At 39.5% G+C, this 19,366-nt stretch overlaps 1 protein-coding gene across 1 annotated transcript; it reads right to left on the bottom strand.

Moving 5' to 3' along the window:
• Positions 1-13,196: 13,196 nt before the first annotated feature.
• Positions 13,197-15,400, bottom strand: LOC110520163 (transcription factor Sox-21-B). The gene is made up of 2 exons (XM_021597289.3): positions 15,264-15,400; positions 13,197-15,057 (listed from the first exon to the last, which is right to left on the bottom strand). Exon 2 carries the CDS (start codon positions 15,033-15,035, stop codon positions 14,304-14,306), a length of 732 nt encoding a protein of 243 aa, XP_021452964.1. The 5' UTR covers positions 15,036-15,057; positions 15,264-15,400; the 3' UTR covers positions 13,197-14,303.
• Positions 15,401-19,366: the final 3,966 nt, after the last annotated feature.

The following is a 19,366-nucleotide window of genomic DNA, read 5'->3' as shown; positions in this document are numbered from 1 at the left end:
GCTTGACCTAGAAACTCAGAAATAGGATGGGAATGTATCACTCTTTCCTCTTTTCAACAAACGTCATTTTTCATGTATACTTTCCTAATTCAAACATTTAAAATGAAAATATCAATCCCTTTTAGAAAAACACATACATTCCCCTCACCTCAATGTTTTGTCATGCTGAAATGAATTGCCCAGGTGGATGAGTTCTTTCAAAGAATTCGTACATTTTAATCTGACATTTCTCACATAATAATAAGCACTGTGACAACTAACCTGTGAGACAACCAACCCCAGTCCCCCCTACTTACCTGTTATGTCTACACCATGTTTCCATGTTAAATGATTCAGATCCGAGTCATATCTAATCTCGTCACATAAAAGACTTAATCCAAATCACACCTTCGATTTGACGTTAAATGTCTTAAAATAAAATACAGTAAGAAAAATAAACAATAAATACCTCTCCTTAGATGTTCCACATTTATTTATGTTAACACATTCTACTGAACCAGGGATCAATCTTGAACATATTAGAGTTATTCTATAGTTGAATTGACAATTCCCAGTAATCCTAGACATTGACTAATCGATCAGTAATCCCTACAATGAAGCAGTACAGTGAGTACTCACTGAGTAGAAGGACTCACATTGTGTCAGTGGGAAGCTTTCATACTGCCCCCTGGACCAAACCACTAGGATTCATGAACTGAAATGACACAATCTAGAACCATCAAGCAGCTCCACTGTTTCTTATCGTAGAATGTTAGTGTAGTAATGTCTTTCAAACAGTAGTGGGAGCCTTAGTGTTAGACAGCCTATTACAGTAAGGACAGAGGAGAGTCTGTGCCTCACGAAGTGTTGTTTACCAAGTCCTAAATGTGTGTTTAAGAAGGGATACAAGTGTACAGTCATGGCATGAAGACAGTGGAGTAGCCCTGGTCCTAGCTAGCTCTTACACCTATGGCAATTAGATTCATGTTCGCATCCTCTTACACCTAAGAGTAATTTGCAATTGATGTTGACAGTATACATGACACTGATAGAGGTAATAAAGACACCATTTTGAACTATACTCTCTGTGATATACCACAACTATTTACGAAAGGCACTGAACACTTTCTACAGGAAGTCTAATCTTGACACTGTCAATAAAGACAAGGAATTCCCTAGAAATGGCTCCTAGATGACCTAGCTAGCATTGTCTGGCAGGCAACAGAACACAAGAGCTGACCACTGAGTCAACTGCTGCTGCTTTATCTACTGCAGATCATCATTTTAGTTATTTCGTGCGAAGATCATAGGGAAATCCCAGTCCTCTCCCTCATAATATCTTGTGTAACTGCTTGACTTCTTTGGATGAATTCTTGGCCTGGGGGGAAACGGTGAGTAATTTCATGATCACACAAAGGCTGAACAAACCTTCCCTGAATAATTGTGTACGGTTGTGCCAACAATACTTACAGATGATCACAGATATCCTTCCTCAGTGACTCCAAAGCATGATGTTCCACAAACACAAGAACGAGGAAATAGTTTGACAAATTCCTCCTGGAACAACAACAAAAAATGTACCACAGTGACAGTACAGGCATACATACATATGTCAAGTTGTTGGAGTTTCACCCAGTTATTATAGTTAAAAATGTATCATCTTGTAGTGGCTTTTAATAATATGGATTCCTAAAAGTACTATTTGGTAAAAGACAAAATCACCACTTCAAATATTTGCGAGATATCCAGGGATAATATTTGTGAACATGTGAAAAATACATATGTCTCAACCATGCTCTCACCTGGTTATGAAGAGGCACCTTCAACTCACCCAACAGTTCCTAATTGCAGCATGCCTTCCTGAGCCCCAGCAGAGTCCATACACCCATTGCATTATGTACTTTTAAACAAACTTGGACCTCCTAAAAGTGGAGCCAGACTTCAGAGGATGTGGCATGTTTATGGGAATGTACTGCATATAGAAATTTTCTCATTTCTTCTGGTCACCTTGGGCATAGTGACATGTATGGTTTGGAGCCTTTGATTTGAGACATGGAGGTGTGGTGGAAAAGGTGCAAAGCAAGATAATTTTTGGGGCATTTTCACCTCCTGGGAGCATAGAGAAGCAAGAAATGTAGCCGGTCCTTCCCTGGAGATTACAGGTAATACGGCACATAGCCTTCATAAACATTCTTGATACAACCTGGTGATGGAGAGATTGCTTCAGGAGAGAACTTTTCACATTTTGATTTGCCTAAAATGAGCTGGAGAAGTCAGCGATCTCTTTGAGGTTCTTAAGAGAGAAACGTGCCCTATAGCAGTAGCTCTCTGACTCCACACATACTAAATTAGAATATACAGGTGATTCCCAAAAAACATGCCCCAAGTAAATGCATAATATGTATATAATGTATGTACTGTATATAAATACAAAAAAAAACAACAAAGACCTGATGATGGTTTATTATTATTCACCTCAGAAAAAAAATGCTAAATGTGATCCATCTAAGCCATTGAAGCCAGGTTTTAATCCAAGCCCTTTTGGGGTAGCCTCGAGCGATTTAGGAATGTAGAAACGTCTGTATATCCCTCTGAGGTCAACATAGAGTTGAACCAGCGCTACATATGTATGATAATTTGCCTAATCTCCCCTCTACAAATGTCTTACAGGCACATAAAGGCTTTAACACTCAGACACTAATGATATCAGTGCATCAGAAGGGGTTTATGAAAATCTGAGACAGCCAAAGCTTGAAATCCTATGAGAGAACCCTTTACGTTGCCTCTCAATATGTAATTAATGTAGTGGAGTGCAGATGGATTTTTTTTGTCATTTTTTTTTGTTGAAATAATGTGAAACTAGAAAAAAAACATTTGCATATGTTGACAATGATGAGACTTCTTTCGCTAATACACTACATTGTCTTTTACAGTACACTACATATTTGTTTTAGGACTTATTTTGATCATTTTTTCTGTAACTGGAAATAAAACAACTATAAACATCAATTTCCAAGATTATTCAATGAATTCAGAGATTACTAACTATTGAATGACATATTGCCTTATGGAATCTATGGGAAATTACAGTGCTTTACTGCATTGATATTGCGTGGCCCACCTCATCTGAAGAGGGATTGTCATTTCAAATACACTGAGAAAACTACGTAAATACAACTCCTCTAACTCCTCCTCTAAAGGTGATTGTGTAATTTTGAGTAACAGGGGAATTGTTTTACCCCATAGGTTTACCATCCAAGATAATGACAAAAATGTTGTTCCCTGCAAAGATTGCCACAGCCATTACTTAACCACAAGGTCCAAGACATAATGGCATAGACAGCATGAATCGCCAACACATGATATCTTTGTAGACCTCTACTCCTCAGTTCAATGACTGAGAAATTGTTGTCCTATAGTCAGTAAAAAATAAAGCTGACTTTCTAGCTTACTTGACCTGTTATGGCTCCATTAGCAGTAACCCACACTAAACAATGGGCTGAATAACACACATGTAGTGTTCATTGAGTAAGTATGTAATAACCAATTCAAATAAACATGGGAAATATGTTTTTTCTCTTACAGCAGGTGAAAACAACACAGAGTTAGCAGACGTGAGCCCCCACCGCTCACAAGGACTGTGTGCTTCCGATCTCCGTGGCCTACGTGAGTAAGACATTCAAGCGTGTTAACCATCGCAAGGCTGCCAACCCAGACGGCATCCCAAGCCGCATCCTCAAAGCATGTGAAGACCAGTTGACTGCAGTATTTACGGACATATTCAATCTCTCCCTATCCCAGTCTGTTGTCCCCACTTGATGTTCACCATTGTTCCTGTGTCCAGGTAAATTAACTAAATGACTATGACCGCCCCGTAGCACTCACTTTTGTCATGAAGTGTTTTGAGAGGCTAGTTAAGTATCATCTCCACCTTACCCAACACCCTAGACTCCACTACAATTTGCATACCGCCCCAACAGATCCACAGACTATGCAATTGCCATTGCACTGAACACTGCTCTATCCCACCTGGACAAATGGAATACCTACAGTGTGTAAGAATGCTGTTCATCGAATACAGCTCAGCCTTCAACACCATAGTGCCCTCCAAGCTCATCACTAAGCTCAGGACCCTGGGTCTGAAACCCACCCTGTGCAACTGGGTCCTAGACTTCCTGACGGGCAGACCCCAGGTGGTGAGTACCCCCGCCACGCTGATCCTCAAAACAGGGGCGTAGTCAGCCCCCATCTGTACTTCCTGGTCATGCACGTCTCCAACTCAATCATCAAGTTTGCTGACAACACAACAGTGGTAGTAGGCCTGATTACCAACAACAATGACAGCCAACAGGGAGGTGGTGAGATCCCTGCCAGGAAAATAACCTCTCCTCCAACTTTTTTTTTTTAACCTTTATTTAACTAGGCAAGTCAGTTAAGAACAAATTCTTATTTTCAATGACGACCTATTATACAGTGAACTGCCTGTTCAAGGGCAGTACCTTGTCAGCTCGGGGATTTGAACTTGCAACCCTTCGGTTACTAGTCCAACGCTCTAACCAACGCTCTAACCACTAGGCTACCCGCCACAACTTTAACAAATCAAAGGAGCTGATCGTTGACTACAAGAGAAAGCAGACAGAGCACGCCGCCATCCACATGGACGGGCTCAGAGGAGTGTCAAAAGCTTCAAGTTCCTCAGCATGCACATCACCGAGGGCTTGAAATGGTTCCTTCACACTGACAGCATGGTAAAGAAGGTGCATCAGTGCCACTTCAACCTCAGGAGGCTGAAGAAATCCGTCTTGATCCTTAAGATCTCCAGAACTTCTACAGATGCACCGCCGAGAGCATTCTGGCTGTATCACAGTCTGGTACGGCAACCTCACCGCCTACACCACATGAACAAAAGTATGTGGACATGTGCTAGTCGAACATCTCATTCCAAAATCATGGGCATTAATATGGAGTTGAACCCCCCTTTGCTGCTAAAAACAGCCTCTACTATTCTGGGAAGGCAACCACTAGATGCTAGAGCATTGCTACTGGAACTTGGTAGTCTTCTCCTGGCATCCGCCAAACCAAGATTAGTCCGTCGGACTGCCAGATGGTGAAGCGTGATTCATCACTCCAGAGAACGGGTTTCTACTACTCCCTAGTCCAATGGTGGTAAGCTTTACACCACTCCAGCCGATGCTTGGAATTGCACATGGGGATCTTAGGCTTGTGTGTGGCTGCTCAGCCATGGGAACCCATTTCATGAAGGTCCCGATATATGTGTATGTATATATATATATATATATATATATACAGTACCAGTCAAAAGTTTGGACACACCTACTCATTGAAGGGTTTTTCTTTATTTTTATAATTTTCCACACTGTAGAATAATAGTGAAGACATGAAAATTATTAAATAACACATATGGAATAATTTAGTAACCAAAAATGTTTTAAACAAATCTAAATATATTTTTGATACTTCAAAGTAGCCACCCTTTGCTTTGATGAGAGCTTTGCATACTCTTGGCATTCTCTCAACCAGCTTCACCTGGAATACTTTTCCAACAGTCTTGAAGGAGTTCCCACATATGCGGAGCACTTGTTGGCTGCTTTTCCTTCACTCTGCAGTCCAACTCATCCCAACCATCTCAATTGGGTTGAGGTCGGGTTATTGTGGAGGCCAGGTCATCTGATGCAGCATTCCATCACTCTCCTTGGTCAAATAGCCCTTACACAGCCTGGAGGTGTGTTGGGTCATTGTCCTGTTGAAAAAACAAATGATAGTCCCACTAAGTGCAAAACAGATGGGATGGCGTATCGCTGCAGAATGCTGTGGTAGCCATGCTGGTTAAGTGTGCCTAAATAAATCACTGACAGTGTCACCAGCAAAGCAACCCCACACCTCCTCCTCCATACTTCACTGTGGGAACCACACATGCGGAGATCATTCGTTCACCTACTCTTCGTCTCACAAAGACACGGCGGTTGGAATTAAAATCTCCAATTTGGACTCATCAGACCAAAGGACAGATTTCCACTGGTCTAATGTCCATTGCTCATGTTTCTTGGCCAAAGCAAGTATCTTCTTCTTATTGGTGTCCTTTAGTAGTGGTTTCTTTGCAGCAATTTGGCCCATGAAGGCCTGATTCACGCAGTCTCCTCTGAACAGTTGATGCTGAGATGTGTCTGTTACTTGAACTCTGTGAAGCATTTATTTGGGCTGCAATTTCAGAGGCTGGTAAGTGTAATGAACTTATCCTCTGCAGCAGAGGTAACTAACTCTGGGTCTTCCTTTCCTGTGGCGGTCCTCATGAGAGACAGTTTCATCATAGCGCTTGATGGCTTTTGGAACTGCACTGCACTTTCAAAGTTCTTGAAATGTTCTAGATTGACTGACCTTCATGTTTTATACGTAATGATGGACTGTAATTTCTCTTTGCTTATTTGAGCTGTTCTTGCCCTAATAAGGACTTAGTCTTTTACCAAATAGGTATATCTTCAGTATACCACCCTACCATGTCACAACACAACTGACAGGCTCAAATGCATTAAGGAAAGAAATTCCACAAATGAACTTTTAACACCTGTTAATTGAAATGCATTCCATGAAGCTGGTTGAGAGAATGCCAAGGCAAAGAATCTAAAATATGACATATCTTTGTTTAACATTTTTTTTGGTTACTAAATGATTCCATGTGTGCTTTTTCATAGTTTGGATGTCCACACTATTATTCTACAATGTAGAAAATATTACAAATAAACACCCTGGAATGAGTAGGTGTGTCTAAACTTTTGACTGGTAGTGTAGAGTTTGGACACACCTACTCATTCCATGTTTTTTCTTTATTATTAATATTTTCTACATTGTAGAATAATAGTGAAGACATCAACACTATGAAATAACATATATGGAATCATGTAGCAACCAAAAAAGTGTTAAGCAAATCGAAATGTATTATATTTGTAATTCTTCAAAGTAGTCACCCTTTGCCGTGATGACAGCTTTGCACACTCTTGGCATTCTCTCAATCAGCCTCATGGGTAGTCACCTGTAATGCATTTCAATTAACAGGTGTGCCTTGTTGAAAGTACATTTGTGGAATGTTTGAGTTTATTTTATTTTTACAGGGACAGTGCACATTAATCAAAGTTTCAGTAAAAGTGTTGGTTTTAGCCAGCCGGCTCATTTTCAACCACAGTCCCTGGGCAGGTTATTAAAAACAATTACAATATAGATAATAGCAACATAGGACAAGCAAGACATAGCATACAGACAGAGTAACATAGGACAAGCAAGACGTAGCATACAGACATAGCAACATAGGACAAAAAGCAGCAAGACAAAATTCATAAAAGCAACAAAGTGTTTCCACACCTCACAAGCTACAGACAACAGACAACATGGAAAGCGGCAACACACAGTCTTTCCTTAATGCATTTGGGCCAATCAGTTGTGTTGTGACAAGGTAGGGGTGGTATACAGAAGATAGCCCTGTTTGGTAAAAGACCAAGTCCATATTATGGCAAAAACAGCTCAAATAAGCAAAGAGAAATGACAGTCCATCATTACTTTAAGACATGAAGGTCAGTCAATACGGAAAATGTCTAGATTGTTGAAAGTTTCTTCAAGTGCAGTCGCAAAAACCATCAAGTGCTATGATGAAACTGGCTCTCATGAGGACCGCCACAGGAAAGGAATACCCAGAGTTAGTTACCTCTGCTGCAGAGGATAAGTTCATTAGAGTTAACTGCTCCTCAGATTGCAGCCCAAATAAATGCTTCACAGAGTTCAAGTAACAGACACATCTCAACATCAACTGTTCAGAGGAGACTGCATGAATCAGGCCTTCATAGTCGAATTGCTGCTAAGAAACCACTACTAAAGAACACCAATAAGAAGAGACTTGCTTTGGCCAAGAAACACGAGCAATGGACATTAGACCAGTGGAAATCTGTCCTTTGGTCTAATGAATCCAAATTTAGAATTCAAGACACACTAAAGCAGCATGGCTGTCACAGCATTCTGCAGCGATACGCCATCCCATCTGTTTTGCGCTTAGTGGGACTATCATTTGTTGTTCAACAGGTCAATGACCCAAAACACACCTCCAGGCTGTATAAGGGCTGTTTGACCAAGAAGGAGAGTGAAGGAGTGCTGCATCAGATGACCTGGCCTCCACAGTCACCCGACCTCAATCCAATTGAAATAGTTGGTATGAGTTGGACCGCAGAGTGAAGGAAAAGCAGCCAACAAGTGCTCTGTATATGTGGGAACTCCTTCAAGACTGTTGGAAAAGCATACCTCATGAAGCTGGTTGAGAGAATGCCAAGAGTGTGCAAAGCTGTCATCAAGACAAGACAGCTTTGCTTTGATTTTTTAAACACTTGTTGGTTGCTACATGATTCCATATGTGTTATTTCATATTTTTTATGTCATCAATATTATTCTACAATGTAGAAAATAGTAAAAAATAAAGAAAACCCTTGAATGAGTAGGTGTGTCCAAACTTTTGACTGGTACTGTATATACTGTATTCTAGTAATGGCTCATCATATATAATAGTAGTTTAATAAAAATTGTGTTTAACATGATTTTTGAATTACTACCTCAAGCAGACATTGAATATCCCTTTGAGCATTAATTATACTTTGGATGGTGTATCAATACGCCCAGTCACAATAAAAAGATACAGGCGTCCTTCCTAACTCAGTTGCCAGAGAAGAAGGAAACCGCTCAGGGATTTCACAATAAGACCAATGGTGACTTTAAAACAGTTACAGAGATGAATGGCTGTGATAGGAGAAAACTGAGGCTGGATCAACAAGATTCTAGTTAGTCCACAATACTAACCTAAATGACAAAGTCAAAAGAAGGAAGCCTGTACAGAAGAAAAATATTCCAAAACATGCACCATGTTTGCAATAAGACACTAAAGTAAAACTGCAAAGAAATGTGGTGTAGAAATGAACTGTATGTCCTGAATACAAAGTGCTATGTTTGGGGCAAATCCAACACAACACATCACTGAGTACCACTCTTCATATTTTCAACCATGGTGGTGGCTGCATCATGTTAAATAATTGTTTGTCATCGGCAAGGACTAGGTGGTTTTTTTAGGATCAAAAGAAATGGAATAGCACAGGCAAAATCCAAGAGGAAAACCTGGTTCAGTCTGCTTTCCAACAGACACTGGGAGGCAAATTCACCGTTCAGCAGGACAACAACCTAAAACACAAGGCCAAAAATACATGAGTTGCTTAGCAAGAAGACATTGAATTTTCCCGATGGGCCTAGTTACTGTTTTGACTGAAATCGGCTTGAAAATCTATGGCAAGACTTGAAAATGGCTGTTTAGCAATGATTAACAACCAACTTGACAGAGCCTGAAGAATTTAAAAAATAATAATGTGCAAATATTGTACAATCCAATTGTGCAAAGCTCTTAGAGACTTAAGCAGAAAAACTCACAGCTGTAAGCGCTGCCAAAGGTGATTCTAACATGTATTGACTCAGGGGTGTGAATACTTATGCAAATGATATATTTCTGCATTTCATTCTCATTAAATTTGCTCAAATTTGGGGTATTTTGTATATATGTGTGATAGAATAAAAAAACATTTAATCCATTTTGAATTCAGGCTGTAACACAACAAAATGTGGAATAAGTCAAGGGGTATGAATACTTCCTGAAGGCACTGTTGCTCCATACCGTCTATACACACCATTCACATATTTATTTATTTATGTTTCGGAAAACCGATATTGCTAGTTCCAATATGTCTTCAATTCTTGTTCTTTCTTTTTGCGTGGGGAGTGGTGGGTGGGAATTGTGTGTGTATTGTTATTGTATTGCCAGATTTTGCTGCACTATTGGAGCTAGAAACATACACATTTCACTATATCTGCAATAACATATGCAAAACTGTGTACATGACCAATACACTTCTATTTTATTTGAGCAGGGGTTGCAAAGTTCAGGGAACTTTCAATGCATTCCCTAGTTTTCCAGAAATCCTGGTTGAGGGATTTCGGATGTCCTGCTTCCCGGAATCCTACAGCTGGGATTTCGGGAATTCAGGAAAACCAGGGAAATTTATTGAAAGTTTCCAGAATTTTGTAACCCTATGCCTGAGCAAGGGCAAATAGAAATCCTCATTATTTTGTTTAATGATTTTAAATTTGAGAGTCATTATATATATATATATATATATTATATATATAACCTACACTTTCTCGTTCTGAACTTCTAACGCTAGTGGGATGGGTGTGGCTTCGATACAATGGTCACAAGAGCAGCTGCACAACGATATGACAGCCCCGACGCAGTTCCACTTCTGGTTAATGCTTGATCTGATTGAAGGCCCTAGTTCCATTTTAATTTCCCTTATCTACACGCAAGTGACCATCTGCCAATTACATCGAGACAGAAAGCTTGTATTGCCACGAGGCTGCTTGACCACTGTTCACTTAGAGCACGGGTGTCAAACTCATTCCATGGAGGGCCGAGTTTTTATTATTTCCTTTTAATGTTGTGTCCAATTAAGACCTAGACACCCAGGTGAGGGGAGTTCCTAACTAATCAGTGACCTTATTGATCAGTCAAGTACAAGGAAGGAGTGAAAACCCCTAGACTCTCGGGCCTCCATGGAATGAGTTTGACGCTTGTCTTAGTTAGAGCCCAATATTCTGTATTTCTAATTTATATCAGAATCATACAGTTTATTTACAGAGGGGGATTAAAATATTTAGTTTCAGACCTGAATAGAATTATACTGGTATATGTAAGTCTGGACGAAAAGTGTAACAGCATAATCAACTGCAGACAAGCCGTTTCCTTCCATGCTGATCTGTTGGCTATATTCACCTCAGCAGGGTCAAAGTAAAACCCTTCATTCCCCATGGGATGAATTTGACAGACATGGATGACCAACTCAAACACTGCCCTCATTACACTTCTTACATTATACCATTTAAAAAATATATGGTCAAAGCTTGATTTATGCTCTACACCCTTCAATATGTTTTTGGACTGTCACATAACAGACATACCACCGCAGCCATTCTGGATTCTACAAGTGTGAGCCTGCATGACAGATGGTGTTTTTGCGGCCATGGTTTTGGATATGAGACTGAGTTTGGTTATGCTGAAGTAATCAGAGACATGAAATACAATTTTGAGCTGTGATTGAGGGATTTGATGAAGATCCTCAGTCAGTCTCGTGCATTTAGTTTTAAGAATTTTTTTTCTAAATTAAATTATATTGAAATCCAATCTTGTTTATGAGCATGATTGTTTAAAGGATGTTAGGCCTTTTCAACACTGGCACTCACATTCAGGGAGTTCAGTCCTGAAAATCTGTAATTCTATGACTTGCCTATCTTGGAATCAACTCTGGAAAAACATTTTCTGGGGGAAAAAAGTTTCCCCCTAGTTATTTGCATAGTTGCATCTCCACCTTTCCCATTGAGTCCACTTTTCTTCCATGGAGAAAAAGCATATCTATTCAAAAGGCATTTAGTCCATTTCTTTCTTGGCCGGGTAACCTATTCATCAATTGTTCTGCCTTGTAGATTGCATTCTAATGCTAATCTGGCGTGTTAAATATATATTTTGCTCCCCTTTCACCGTTTTGTCATTCAGTTTATCCAGTTTTGGCCACCCATTTTATTTATTTATGCTCCTGCTTCTATTCATGTGCTCATGTATTTTTTATTGTGTTGTTTCACTGTCATGCAGTGTCAACTCACTCCATTCAAAGTGGGCTACTTGAAGGGCTTGGAGGGACAAAGCGTGTACACATTGCAGTGCTATTCACTCCGGCCAGCTGGATCGGTTGAAAAAAACCTTGTGAAAAGAAATCCTCCACAATGGACACAGAGAAGTGCACAATGCTAACAGTTTTCCAAATACCACTGATTGCTTTCATCACAATGAGGGAAAGCAGACGCTTTTTGCTGAGCTCCACTTCAACAAACAACACTCTCACAAAAACCTCCCAACCCACGTTTTGTTCCCAGACAAAACCTCCTCGACCGTCTAAACGCTCCCAGTGAAGAAAAAGTTCTTTCAGGGTTTCTTCCCCCTTTCCTTAAGTAAAATATAATAAAAGGGCAAAGAAAGAGAGGGAAATGGTCACTGAGCTGGTAATGCGCGCTCTTTTATCAACCTGGCGACCTTCTCAGGCGTTTTGGTCAGCAAACTGTTGGCTGCCCTTTCAAAATATCTTCTTTCAAACCAAAAACGATAAAGTGCTAGCCTACCTTTCAAGAAAACAATCAAAAGACATATCCTTTCTGTTTTTGAAATAAAATCACACAATAGCCCATACTCTCGTCTATTAATGTTCCGGCCTATTATCTAACAAGGCCAAACAGCAAGTTATAAAATATTGGTGTCAGTATGGGGACCAAAGATACAAATAAAAGTCCCCCGTGAAGAATTAAAATGTGCAGAAATAATTCTGAGAGGATAAATGTTTGTTATTTTTCTATTTTATACTGCATGAAACAAGCTCAATTGCGCGTTATTTCCAGGGCAAAGTAGGAAGTTCCGTGGAGAGAAGTGATCGGAGTATTACAATAGAGAATCCAGAGTGGTGAAAGGGTTTAATTAACCGTGTCGGAGATAATTATCCCTGGACAGTCTAAATTAGTTTTGCATAATCGCTCTGATCCATATGAATTAACTTCTTAATGTTATCTATGAGGGGTAGTTTGCTTGAATAACATGCCCAATGTATTACATGTCATAATGAGCATAAATTCAAATATTCCCGACACACGCACACACACAGCAGATGTGATAAACTGTGCCATAGCTAAGCATATTGAAGTATTTTCATTGAATAAGAAAAATACAATGCTATTAGTTGTGTTTTGTAATTGGACGCTGGCACTTAGATCTAATTCAGACCCTGTTTTATACCTCAAAGAGATGCCTGTTCTACAGGCCCGAAGAGCTCACTTTTTTACTGGGAATAGAGGGCTTAAAAGAAACCCACTCAGTTGTATCTTCCTTCCTATTCACGATTAAAATTGTGATAAATCAGGTTTTGGCTCTTGATTACAATGGGTTGATTTAGATTTCCGAGTAATGCTATTCAAAACACGAACAAAAGCGGCCTTTGGAGGATACCTTACACTTCACCTGGACTGACCACATCAGGGCAATTCAGATAAAAATCTTGTTAGCAATTCAACAAGAACTACAGCGATTCTTTCTGTTTGTCCGCATACGCTTTATTATAATCCTTTGTTCAACAAATGAAAAGAATAGCATTTAAGAGTTTAAAGTACATGTAAGTGGTGTTAAATAAAACACAAAACAGACAACTTCATTAAGAGTTAGTAAAAACGAATGATGCTCCTTATGCACGTAAATGCACAAGTCTCAAGAATCAAAAATGATCAGTGATAATTTTGTGTCTTGCCAATGTTGACAGAAAGGCGAACGATTGTAGTCGAATTAAAAAACTTTTGGGCTCGTCATTCTTTAAAATAAATTACATTATATAAGCACTTCCTATTTACTGTGCAAATGTTACAGGACAGGGTATGTCCTCTGTTCAATCGACAGGGTCACCATAATCATTCCACTAAACAATAAATAGTACAGACATCTATAAAACAGTGTTTAAAAACTCAAAATATACACTGGATTTCTAATCAAACAACCCAGTCAGTTCCAGGCCCTATCTCAAGCACTAGCCTAATGGCAAATTAACTATTAGCATCATTTATCTGTACACATTTACAGGCTTATGTCATTCTGATTGAAACAAGAAAGCCAGACGGACAAACAATTATCATTCCTTCTTGACCAACAATATAAATCATAATAGCCAGTGATTAGACTCTTTAAACAATATTGAATTATCAGGTACAATATATGAAGAAAGTTATGGCCAGTTCATGTTTACCTATATCTGATTTGTTGTGGGATGCAGTAAACTAGGCCTACTTGATAACAACAAGTCAAGCAGGTGCATTTGCAACAGATATAAATCAAATATGGTACCTTTCAAATGAGTATTCACATTGACACGGGCAAATAGATCTCCTACCCTTTCCTCCCCAGTTCAGTATTTCTGCCATCCTTTTGTTCTGTCCCTCTGGGATTTGCCCGGAGATGTATGAATATTAGTTTAGAGAGTTCGCTATATAAGAATTACCTTCGATAAAGGCATTAATCAATATACATACACATGTGATATCTGAGACAACGAGCACTTCATCACATGTACAAGTTTGTGCATGCATAATAAACTCTTGCATGAATATTTTTTTCTTCACATTTAAACGTCTCCTAAATCCAATATAGGCTATCATAATGCCGCTGCATATGCAGGGTAGTCAAGTTGAGGTTTGCCCATGCCAGGCAGCAGGATGTAGGCTAGCGGTGGCTGAAGACCCGCAGAGGGCCAGCCCGTACAGTTACAGGGGATCATGTAGCCTGGGTTGCCCGGGGCTGGATGAGAGTGAGTGTGAGTGTGTGTTCCACCAACACTACCAGTTCCAGAGAAAGCCGTGCCACCAGGGTACCCCAGAGATGGGTAAGGAAACGATGGAGAGGAAAGCTCTGACATCTTCGACCCGAGGTCAAAAAATGAATAGGGGTTCGTGGTCATGGACGGGTTGAAGAAGACTCTCGCTGCTGCGGCCGCCGCTGCCGCTGCTGCCTTGTCTGGGTTCCCTAATAGGGACTCGTGAAGTGCTCCATGAGATAGACCGCTAACTTTAAGCGCGTCGTGCTCTCCAAGATTGTAGGGCACTGGGAAGGCAAACTTGTCTTTTTTCATCAGAGTCTTTGGCTTCCGCCTAGGTCTGTATTTATAGTCAGGGTGTTCCTTCATGTGCATGGCTCTCAGTCGTTTAGCTTCGTCAATGAATGGCCTTTTCTCTGACTCGGTGAGAAGTTTCCACTCCGCTCCCAATCTTTTGCTGATCTCGGAGTTGTGCATTTTTGGGTTCTCCTGAGCCATTTTTCTTCTCTGCGCTCTGGACCAAACCATGAAGGCATTCATCGGGCGTTTTACGTGATCCATTGGTTTAGACATGTTGGTACAAAATACTTTTGGTCTGAAAAGGTAAATATCACAGACAATATGTCAAGTCTCTTTCTAATATTTAGTGACAGTATAGTCTCAGTTTGCCTAACTAACACACTGTAAAAAGTTACATAGACCTACATATATAATAAAACTAAGAAATCCAATTAAATATATTTCGCAGAAATACATTAGAGTGAGATAAAATGTTTCAAAAAGTATATTTCCATTACTTACGTAAAATATCAGTGCTTCATCACACCGTAGTAAGATATCCGTTTTGAAAAGAGCAATGCGCAGCGTTCTGATGAGAAACTCTATAAAAGTTAGGTTTTCTGATGCATGTTGATATCCGACGAGGACAAAATAGCATCGAAGACAGAAGGCAATATATCTAGAGCTGCAGTTCTTATCTTGTTTTGCTGCTATCGCCAGAGACTGTTAACCGCCACTCAGCACTTGAATCCAGCGTTTACGCAAATGGTTGATAACTCCGGGCTGCTCCATGTGAAATAAGGTTTTCAGAGGCAGGTAGTGAAAGTGCCACAGGAGCATGCGCAGTACGTGTAAACACACACAGCGCTCTTTTAATCCCACCCTGAGCGCGAGGAGGACCAGGGACTCGGAGGAAAATGCATCACCATATATTTGGCTGTAGGATATCCTATATGCCCTTTATAGTTAAGTTAATCGTACAGGTCTTTAAAGCATATTATCATAAGGATAATTTATCACGATATATTATTACATTATAATAAATGTGTAATTATGATTACTAATGCAAACTTTTTTGTTATTGTAAGTATTCATTTTAGTATAGTTAGACATATTCAGGTACATATACATGACTTGCAACCAAAAGTGAACGGTTCCTGAGAAGTGTTGTCTTGGCCTATCTTTAGTAATTCACCAAGCACGTTGAAAACTTATTCCAAGATATACAGTACATTTCAGTTGACTAGGAGCATGAGGTTTCCATAAATTAAATAAAAGGTTTGTTTTAAAACAATTGATTGAATAAGACGCTCATTGACAGGGGAAAGAGCGGTGGTGAAGGAAACGTGAATAGGCTCTACTCTCTTAATTCTCTCACTCTCCCTCTTCCCCGACTGCACACTATTTTATTTCTAAATAACTTGTGTCTTTACTTGTTATTTGATCTAAATATGCCTACTGTTACAGTCTACGATGCAATGGCTCTTACAACTACAGTAGCCTATATTGTCATTTAATCTCTTCCTGAATGGTGGGCTACTGCCTGTCCCATGCTCCAGGAGTGGCACAAACATTACAGAAATGTTTATACGTCTAGACGCAAGATAACGTGGTAAAGAATGTCTTCTTTAATTTTCTGATATTGTGCAAAATCATTTTGTCATTAAATGCCTAAATACAGAGGAGGGTAGAGTGTCTCTAAACGTGCTTGGTGAAATTAATTATTTTTCCTGAATTCTCCCTTTCACTTTCACTTCAAAAGACTTTCCCAAGGGCGGCGAATCGACAACCGAAATTAGGTTGTCGAATATTCAACTAAGCAATTACAGTTATCTGAAAGACTCGTTGAGTAAATTGTATGTTTAAGTGGTTTGTTCCCGTACCTTCTCTGTTGTGCATAATTATTAAAATGAAAGTGAAAATAAGGCTGCATCAAACAATTTACAATGCCGATTTATAGTCAGTGCGTTTTATTTGATATAGTGTATGAATTAATGCCAAATTGAATTAAATATAAAGTCGTCTTTCAAAAATGATTTGCACTTGTAGGCTGAGTCGAAATTTGACACCTCAGCTGGTAAGATACTGAACAGTGGCAATATTACATCTTATTCCTCCTGTAATTTCTTTATTATTATTTGTATTATTATTATTAGTAGTAGTAGTAGTATCATTATCATTATTATTATTGTTGCATATAAATTGTGTCCTACATAAAGTCTTATCATCAATTTCAATTAATTCTCATGAAAACTCTCATGTCCAGCACATCCCATGAGCCATTACAGTGTTCAAATCAACAGTAATACAAGGAGAGGGGTTGATGCGATACGTTGAGATAATGTGCTATAAATCATGCATGATAACAATTAATGAAGAAAAAAAGTTGTGATTGAATGACATTGGATGAACTCAATAGGATGCGCTATTTAGAAGGGAAATACAGCTCCATTGACTGCTGTCGTTTTCTCTCAGTTGGTGTGATATACGTTTTCAAATTTAATAAGCCTAAACGAGCGAGAATAATGTTGTATCATTGTGTCCGGGAAATAGTGCCCTCGGCACTGAAAGACCGCCCATTGTCTCAACCTGGAGGAAACCTGATAATCAGGTGGAGATGATGCGCGTCAAAAGGACCGTCCGCTGATTGACAAGTGCGCGATGACGCTTCTGAGAGAGACAAGCTGCTGCCTTGACTGAAAGTATGCGCGTCTCTCAACACTGTGGTGTGCTCCTATTGTGGTGCTGTCATTGCTTTAGATAACATTCTAGCAGTGAACCGCGCGAATCATTCTGAAGAGCATCTCATTTTATGACACAAACACGCAAATAGCTATGAATTATATGAATAAGTTAAGGGAAAAGTTATCATCTGTAGATAGTAAGTGTGTAAGCGTACAGTCCATTGAGCACACAAAGTTATGTTTTTCATCCTCTCATAATCATGAACCTTATAAACGTTACTCCCCCACTATTGCAATTTGTTGGGGGGGAAATAAAACACACATTTAATTCTGAACTCATCAGTATTTAATACTGTGTATAATTACTGAATCATAATAGCCTGTTGCTGAAGCATGACCAGGAGATTATAGTGTGCACCCAGAGATTGACTTAACTGAAAATGCCCATAGTTATTAGAAATGATAAGGGCTTGCTGAATAAACCTTCAATTCAATTAGTATTTCCACACCTGAACCTCACCCCTATTTGATTTAGCAGATTGTCAATGATTCATTTATTTCCTTTTCTATTTAATGACACAGTAACACTATTTCCCAGCTTGGCAAACATGTGTAATTAAGATCTAATAAATTGATGTAAATGAGTGTTTTTTAAAGCTTTTTTCTGTTGTCTTTCCCTCTCCCGGGGCCTGGGTTAGAATGGGAATAACAGTTAAATCATTCAAGATGGGCTAGTGAGAGTGGGAGAATTACCTTGTGATAAAGCCTGGGTCCATCCTCTGAAACGAAGGGAGCAGAGCACTCCCACCTCACAGCATACTGTCTGGTGATAAGGCTGAAAAGAAAAATTGCATGCAAATGGAAGGCAGACAGCACAACAAGCACATGGGGACATTTTTATGGAGAGATCGCGCACAGTTCACTCCAAAGCTCTAGCCATCATACAGTCTGAAATGGGTGAGAGGTGAGAGAATTTGCAGATAGGAGCACAAGTTGGTTGTTTTATTTGCAGCAACATCTCTATAGCTTTGCATGTAATATGCAGCGTGCTATATTACATAGTTGACAAGGACATTACCCTATGATCTTGCGGTTGACATATAGAACCCCATCTACAAAGACACTTAGATGATGTGGAGTTTATCTCTTCATTTTCCTTTCACTGATAATTACACTACCAGGGCATAGCTGCACCCTGTTGTTTACTGTCATTCTCCAAAGCAGAGAGGGAAGAGATCCAAATCATTTCCACAGAGGAAATTGTTAGAGAGCAGATGACTTGTCCTCCTGGTATCAGACATCGTTTCTTTTACACAGTAAACTGATCTGGGGTAAACAACAGCCAGCTACAGTCAACCCCTTCAAACCACAGGACTCGACCATATTTACTCCAACATGAAAGTGCGGTCATTATCATGGTTAGGGTTGGAGATGTGGAGAGGGAGGGGTCCAGATCATGTAGCTGATGTGGTGGTCCTTTTCTTTCAGCTTGGATGATCACAGCACTGCCTTCTTCCTTTTACCCTACTGTATCATCTCCTTCCTGACAGCAAGGAAGAGAGTAAGGCCATCTCTATGTAGATCTATACCAATTAGATCAATAGGGAGGTAGTCAGGTGGTCATGTTCTGGTATTCATGTTGTTTTATGTGTCTTTCTTGAAAAAAATTCAAACCATCCTTATTTTTTCCTGTTTTTAAAGCTGCTTGTCAATGTACAGTAAAGCATGAGCACATCATTTTTTATTTATTTTAATTAAACCGTTTTGTTTGCATCGTTGAGATGGCATTGAGATATATTGTGGATAAGGTTGAAATGAAACAGGCTCAATATTCTCTTGTCTATAATTGTACGAGAGATCAGCCAGCTTACCTCACATAGCCCATTTTGTGTATCTGCATTGAGCAATACTGTGTTTTGAGAATTAGGGTACAATGACAAA

The sequence above is a fragment of the Oncorhynchus mykiss genome, chromosome 3 (assembly GCF_057628025.1).
Source record: "Oncorhynchus mykiss isolate SJ-2025 chromosome 3, ASM5762802v1, whole genome shotgun sequence".
In the NCBI taxonomy this organism is placed as follows: domain Eukaryota; kingdom Metazoa; phylum Chordata; class Actinopteri; order Salmoniformes; family Salmonidae; genus Oncorhynchus; species Oncorhynchus mykiss.
The sequence above is the reverse complement of the archived record's forward strand: the minus strand, read 5'-3'. Positions and strand labels throughout refer to the sequence as shown.

Coding starts and splice junctions, on each gene's coding strand:
- LOC110520163 (XM_021597289.3), bottom strand. CDS start 15,035: ATGTCTAAACCAATGGATCACGTAAAACGCCCGATGAATGCCTTCATG.